We start from the raw sequence: 7,695 nt of genomic DNA on the forward strand, positions 1-7,695 counted from the left end.
TAAATTTAGCTTGACAAATAACATAATGGATGTACATTCTACATCCTATCCCATTTCAAACTTTACCGCCACCATACACTGTGAAGTCATGTCATCCCTTAACCTCAATGTGTACCCCACTGCATTGATCGAAGTCCGAAAGTGAGCGTTGAATTGTCGAGCACTGAAACTTTCGCTCTGTCATTCTTACTTTGCACCAGACTAAATAACCACCTTCCCACGGAACTTGTGAATACCGATGATAATAACCGACTTTTTCATGAAGTTTTAGCTAACGTTGTTTATTGAGATACTGCTTATGTCTGTGTAACACTGCATTTATCAATACTCAGAATTGTTGCGTTATTTTGTCAGTCCTTCTCTCTAATTCCTATGACCTCTAAATGAAAGTAAATATGCCGTGCTGCAGCCTACTGGCTTTGAGTCTTTTTGTGAAGGCTGGTTTCTGAGCTTGCATACTTCTTTGGCTCCTTGCAGCGTGTGACTTTGCTTGCAATGAATGCACCGGGGAGGGACCAGACAAGTGCGTCAAATGCGCCAATAACTACATCCTCAAGGACAAAACCTGTGTCGGTGAGTCTCGCTATGTGGAGCCCATGGAAAGCCCACCATTTTTGTGCCCTTCTGAGGGGACTCTCCTGCGGCTGTGGCCGCCCTTCTGGATTCTTTATGCACGTTTTATTGTCTTGAAGTTGTGCAAATTTTACTGTTGTGTGCTCCCGGGAATGCTGTTTCCTTGTTCTGTTGGAACTCTCCCGTCCGCTCATTATGCACGTTTCATTGTCATGAAGTTGTGCAAATTTTACTGTTGTGTGCCCCCGGGAATGCTGTTTCCTTGTTCTGTTGGAACTCTCCCGTCCGCTCACACACATAGGTGCATGACATTTTCTCAGGACGTTTATGAAGCCAGTGTCTTTGAGGAAATTTGAAGAGGGTTTTCATTCTGCGCTGATGCCAACATTGTGTCACACCAGCGACAAAGTGCATTCACCAGGCCGGGGGTACACTACTAATGTAGATGTTATTAGTTTTTTAGTGTTCTGTTTGATGGTGTAAAATGACTGTATCCGCTGGAAGTTGCCCTCAGTGTTCTTTTTTCCCAAACATCACACATTGGGCGCAGGGGATTACTAGAGCATCAAGTTTTTTATAGGAAGAAGTTGGTGTATGCTACGTCAAGGTGAATGTGGTAGAAGCAAGTGCAGTCACACCTATGTGGATTAAACATCATGTTAACGTCACAAGTAGAGCTTCCATGAGCTGTAACATAGAAGGCCAGTGTGCAGAATGGCTGCACATCACTTGCACACTTGAAACGCACAGAACAGGGGTGGACGCATTTTTTGATCTTATGAACGATTGTGATTTGGAGCTCTGTTTAGTGGGCCTTGTACGTCACAGCCCATGGAAAAAACTAAAAACCAAAGCCGGAAATGTGAGGAAAAAAACAGTGCTGTTGTAAATGATTTAGGGCATACTAAGAAATACTTTTCCGACTTCTATTGTTCTTAAGGCCCTGCACATCATTCTCGGCAAAAATGTAATGACACAGGAAATTTTGGCTTTGTTTCTTTCAAGTGATTTTCTAGCGAGCAGCAAGCAGAGATGTAAAAGAAGCAGTGCCCAAAGAAATACACTACTGCACTTAGACATGATGCTATGCAGCCGTCATTACACAACAGTGCACATTGCTTGCTGTTTATACCTCCAGCCTTCATTTTTTAAGTTTTTGTGCGCATGCTAAGGCAAAATATCATTCATTTTCTTCTATATCATTTTCCTACCCCGAGTATTGCAAGTTGTGTTGCTTGTTTTTGTTCTGTTTTCTCTTTTTTGTGATTTTTTGTTTTGTTTGGTCTTTTCTTATCCACAGATGCAGCTGACGAAGGTACTGTAGACATTCTTTGCACAACCTTTTTTTGTTTCTTTGAATGCTGCATGAAAATGTTGCTATGTTTAGCCTGCCTCTGTGATGATGTGTGCTATGGTCAGATCTCAGTCCAGTGGTTTCGGAAGATGCATCAATTGTTGCACGGAACAAAAGGACTTCGTGAAATTGAGACGTTTTGAAGAAATTTGAGAAAAAGGCAAAGATGCAGCTCGCATGTAATTGGTTGACAGTACAGTTGACATTCTGCTTCATGAGATGAAAAACAACTGAACAATCAAAACCAAAGCAATGATAGCTGCTTTAAATGCAACACATTTATAAAATCAGTTTCTTCATGATTGAATCAGGTTCCATTAGATTGAGGTTTGACTGTAAGTGCACAGGCTGTCATTGTGCACTTTCTGCTTGCTTTCTCGCACTGTTTCTTTTTCCCCTTGCACTCACTGCATGTTGCTGCTGCTCTCTCCATCACCTTTAGACGACGATGAGGGAGAGGGTAAGTGAAACCTCAGCCTCTCGCAATTTTTACCTCTTGCAAGATATCGCTGTTCACTCAGGGTACTCATTTCCATCTCTTCTGCATCACTGCAGAAATTGTGGCTAATACAAGATACGTATTCAATTGCACAGTGAACGTGTTCGGATAATGAACGCACCCGCTAATTTTTTTTCTCGTTAAAGTATATAGATTTTCACTAATGTCTTACCCTGCGTAGTGGACGCACGCATCGACTTCCCAGAAATGTGATGGAAAAATAAGTGCGGCCGTTGTGCAAGTAGGTACTGTGGGTCAAATGCCAGCTTCTCAGAGATGTCCTCAGAAGCCTTTCCAGATTGTTGCCGGATGGTGACTTTCATAGAACGGCGGAAAGGACTTCTGAGAAGCACTGTCAGCTAAGGTTGCCGAGAAAATATGCGAAAGGCTGCCGGACTTATGCAGTCACCCTCATGATGGCATCAGTTGTGATTAGCTCTCTTGCAAGTGCGGTGACAAGCTAGAAGTGGCTGACCAGGTGCTTCCTTCCATATGTAACTTTTGCTTTCGAGCAGATGCCAAGAGAATGCGTACAAAAAAAAAAGGCTTTAAAAAAGATGAGGAACTATAGAGGGCACGCCAGAAAGACCAGAACATTGCTATGAGATGAAGAATGGTTTCTCAGTAAATTCCAAAATATAGTGCGAGTCTGAATTATCGGAGTTCACAAAATTGTCGGCGACAGTCTGTAAATATGCAGGATGTTTTATGTGATTACAAGTTTAATAGAAAAATGCAATACTATAAGCTAAAAAGCACCACTGCATTTGCTGGATTCATAGCTTCTTCAAGCCTGTTTATGAACAATTACTAATTTATTGCCTAACATGTCCAAAATGACATCATCACTATACTCTAATTAACCTGGTAAATTGAAATGAAGCACCTTGTGCTTATGCATATACTACAGTGCATGTATACAGACATGCAGCTACAACCTACAGTTGCTGTCTGGGAGTACTGGGTATTTTTTCTCACCTGCCTGCTTGACCAATGAACATGTTGCACTTCACTTGTCTCTTGACTGTCGAATGTCAGCTGCACATTGTGCATGATGAACTCTCCCTTCTGCGGACTCTTTTTTTAATGCATGCCTCTGGTCCACTGTTTTCATTTGCACTGCTTTCCACGTGTGTTCATTCTGTTCTTTCCTTCTTTCTTCTGTGTTCCTTGCACGTAGAGTACCTCCCAGATGGTAAGTTTTGCAAGCATGTGTACTTTAGTATGTGTTGAGATGGGAGTATGGATTTGGGCTGTTAATTTAATGTGCAGAATGGATGTCCGCCAGCTGTTTATTTTATTTGCGGAGTGGATACAAATTGAAGGGAATCAAACCAGCTAAGGGTGGGCCACACTTGAATGTGGAGAGATGTGGCTGGAAAATCAGCAAAGGTGGAATAGCCGTGGTAGCTGCAAAGTGGTGTTGAATTGAAAGCTGCTGAGAGAGGCATTTGTCTTGCAGTAGACTTAACTCAGTTGGTGATAACAATGACCATAGTGCTGACAAGTTAGTTGAAGTGCCTTAGTCGACACTTGTAGGAAGAGGCGCGTTTCTTTTAACTAGTAGCTTGTTTTCAAGATGGCTCTTGCATCTTCACCGTTTTGGTTTAGTTGTGTGGTCATGGTTAGGCACTGTGACAAAGAAGTGCACATGCTAATTTATTGTTTATAACACCATAACACTGTTTAGTTACATTGTGCCCATTTTTATTTAAACCTTTACTTAACTAAATTTTTGAGGGGTGTGTCATGTGGCAAGTGAATATACAGTGTTTGGTGGCAGTACTTGCCTGGTTTGTTGAAATACAACTTTCGCGAAGCAGAGAGCAAATGCCTGCCACAAAAAAGGTGACGCACCGACTAGAAGAATGAATAGGGAAAACAGGCGGGAATTTTGTCTGTTTAGTGGCAGTGCATCATTTACTGAAGTGCAGAATTTGTCGTATTTCTGGAATTTTGCACAAAGCAGGCAAATACTATTGCCAGCCATAGGCTTGCGCCAAAACCACCATCTACTATCAGCTCCGTCTGAAATGTGAGCCCAGAGAAGCCAGTGGATTGGCAAGAGAGGCGCTCATACCTGTCTCTCTTAGTGTGTAACACTTTGTATATGCCTTGTAAGGCCAACCAAACGTGTGGCGTCTCCCCTCCCCACTCTTGTCCCAGACAATGGCGAGAGGTGGCGAGAGCTGCACATCTTGCTGGCACGCTACGCCACTTACTTCGGCCTCTGCGTAGCAACGCTGATCATATTCAAGAGGAGCGTGTCTGTCGCCAGCGCCATTGGGCTGTGCGTCGCGGTGTACATTGGCTTTTCCGAGTACACCCTGTCCAACTGGAAAGACCACACCCTCACATCAACCATCAGAAATGTCATGTCGTGGTGACTGGCCATGGTTGTGAATCGACCCACGTGGTTTTTGACTGGCTGTTGGTTTTCTTGCGTGCTTCTGTTTTTGTGTCAGACGTTTCGAGTGCACTGCATCCTGCAATATCCTTTCAGTAAGCTGCAACTGTACGCATGCCACAAGGGTGGCACTGTTAAGTTTGATGGTTGGCAGGAGCAGCATGCAGTATGCTGGAACAATGCTCTCACGTTACACTGCAGGACTTCTGATTTTTAAAACCACAAGTTGTCTGGGACACATCATTGTTGAGCAAAAAAAAAAAAAAACAGGTTATGTGCAATTACTAAATGTTTCATGTGTCTTTTCATTCCGGTGTCCTTTTGTGTCCCTGTTAGTACTTCCTTATTAATGGTATGTCAAAGTGCATGCTGCTTGAGTAGATGATTTGCTAAAGCTGTATATAACCAAGTTTATTCAATCAAAATTCAAAGATTTAGCAGCCAGGATTCTTGTGAAAATTGTCTTATTTTTTTTGTGGCGAAATTTTCTGAAGCAGCATTCCATCTATAGGCACCGTGTCCGCAGGAAATATTCAGGGTGTATTTGTCTCATTTCTCGTGATCTTCCTCGCTGTCTTTGCATCATATTGTGTTCATTTGTCTGTGATTGTGTGTCAAAGTGTCTGGTTGAGAAATATCCATGAAATGTGTACAAAGGACAAAGACTACGGGCATTGTTATCATTAAGTAAACAACATGGGATTAACATGTATTCCAGATAGGTCTCATGCTACACAAAGTGATACTTCATTGTTTTGTTGCTTATTTCTTCAGAACAGATCACCTTGCCAATTTTCATTTTCGCTGCTTGTTCTGATGGCACATAGAATGTGCAAATGGCCTCATGCTCTATAGTTTGCAGTCGCCATACTCGTAACATTAGCAGATATTGACATTCGGAAAAGTTGCTAGCCACAAGTAGCCGTTCAAAATGCATCGCACACAGACGGTATTTTTAGGCTTCACTTTTCCTTTATTGACCCGGTGTTTTCCAACAACAAACATGATGAAAGTCGGTGGTGATATATTTCGTGCTGAAATAGATGCATTCACGCTGTCAAAATGCCTCAGCACACTCAGATGCACAACTGCTTAAACACACCAAGTGTAGAAACTTCACAACCAGCAGAGATTTGTCTTCTGCGATAACAATATTCCAGGGACAGCATGTCCAGATGTTTTGTTGCTCTAGACTAGATGCAGCTGCTTTCATGGTAACGTGATTGCAGGTCGCCACATTCTTTGCTGCTAAAATAGTAGGAACTTGTAGCTCTTTTCCTAGTCATGACTTGAGAATGCATGTCTTAGAGTACACACACATTCTTATGCAGCGTTGCGTCTCGAAAACTGCTGTCACGAGTGACTTTACTGCACTGTAGGCATTGTGTAGGGAACAGGGGTCTTAAAATAAACATGCAGATTGCATCAAAATGCACACCTTTGTTCTTGCGTTGTGCTTTGAACCTTGCACGAGCTGCAGCTCTTCACAGCAGGGAGCTTTTTACTCCAGACAATTACATTCTAAATTTTTAGTACTCTTTCCAAACTTTTTATGCTGTGAAGGCCGGAGTTCAGTGCATAACACTGACCTATTATACTGCCGGCCACTCATGCTAGTGCGAATGGCTTAAGCAACCTGCTTTTTGTAGTGGTTTGCGAATCTAATTGATGAGAATTCTCCAGCATTGCTCAGTTGTTTGTGGGTTAATTGTACACTTTCAGGCGCCACTTAAAGTTACTAATTCCAAATGACATGTGAAAGTCAGTACTTCTGCTTCACGCAGAACTGGCACCAGTGCTTTGACAGCAGCCAGCTGGTCTCGCAGGCACAGCTCGGTGCTTAGCCATATTTACGCCTAAAAGCAGACAGCTGGCTGTGTAAATGGAATTTCAGTCGTTAGGCCTAGCTGGGCCTGAATAGGCCTAGTTAAGCGCTTTGGCTGTTTCGTCATAAGGCTGAAGTTGGTCGGGCTTGAAGAGGCACAGTACAAACTTTAGGCTGCAGGGTGATGCAAACAGATGCTAATCGGTCTCCATGTGGGAACGCGACAAGCACTGAAAACAAGATTTCCATTGCTGGTTTCAGGGGCGGCGGTGTCGGAAGAGAGCGAAGAGCCAACAATCCCAGAGCTGGCGCACAGCGACGAGCTTTGAGGCCGATGGCAGCGCATCACAAACTATGTCCATTCGCACAAGAAACAGTCAATTTTTTTTTCACCTCATATACATAAGTTATAAATACACCATATGTACAGTTTTCTACCCTGTTTCATCCCTTTTACTTGTTTTTTTCGTTTTTTTGATTGACTGCAGTATAGACAATGCTCAGTACAGTTGCTTCGTCTTGTATGTATCGCAGCTGTACTGTTATAATTCCCCAGTTTACTTTTGATGATCTGGCCTTGCTACCTTATTGATGCATTGAATCAGGATGTAGTTCATTGCCATATCAGATCTTGCAAACAAAACAACTTTAGCCACTGAGTTGCACACGCTTACACACATGCTTGGAACTAATGTGGCCCCAAAGAATGTAACCTTGATGTTATTTCAGTGCCATTCAGCAGTGCATTACACAACATGTGTAGAGTGTTCCTCTTGCGTTCATGCTTGTGCAACTGCCTTAAATAGGTGAACACCAAAAGCTCTGCAGTTGAAAGCTGCATTGCACACTTATGCGCACATTAGGTGCCAGGACACCCAAAATTAATTTAGCTTTGCTGTACTTACAGACCAAAGCATCGATTTAAGCTAGCTGCCCTGCACATGTAACCGAACAAAGTACCACTATCTGCCACTTTCGTAACGACCATTAATATATGGCATTGCAGAAAGACACTGGCACTGGGAAAGGCACAGCTA

The 7,695-nt window shown here is 42.8% G+C and overlaps 1 protein-coding gene across 6 annotated transcripts in view; it reads left to right on the forward strand.

Annotated features, from left to right (window-relative positions):
- Positions 1 to 7,093, forward strand: part of Creld (Cysteine rich with EGF like domains) — a 29,441-nt gene extending 22,348 nt beyond the window's left edge. The window contains exons 9-13 of one of the 6 annotated variants that reach the window (XM_077639911.1): positions 478 to 573; positions 1,874 to 1,888; positions 2,370 to 2,387; positions 3,607 to 3,621; positions 4,593 to 7,093. In XM_077639911.1, coding sequence (XP_077496037.1) covers positions 478 to 573; positions 1,874 to 1,888; positions 2,370 to 2,387; positions 3,607 to 3,621; positions 4,593 to 4,813 — 365 coding nt within the window. In that variant the 3' untranslated portion in view covers positions 4,814 to 7,093. The remainder of the gene's footprint in view (positions 1 to 477; positions 574 to 1,873; positions 1,889 to 2,369; positions 2,388 to 3,606; positions 3,622 to 4,592) is intronic. The other 5 variants (XM_077639914.1, XM_077639912.1, XM_077639915.1 and 2 more) reach the window with 5 other exon arrangements.
- Positions 7,094 to 7,695: the final 602 nt, after the last annotated feature.

The sequence above is a fragment of the Amblyomma americanum genome, chromosome 10, assembly GCF_052857255.1.
Source record: "Amblyomma americanum isolate KBUSLIRL-KWMA chromosome 10, ASM5285725v1, whole genome shotgun sequence".
Lineage (NCBI taxonomy): Eukaryota > Metazoa > Arthropoda > Arachnida > Ixodida > Ixodidae > Amblyomma > Amblyomma americanum.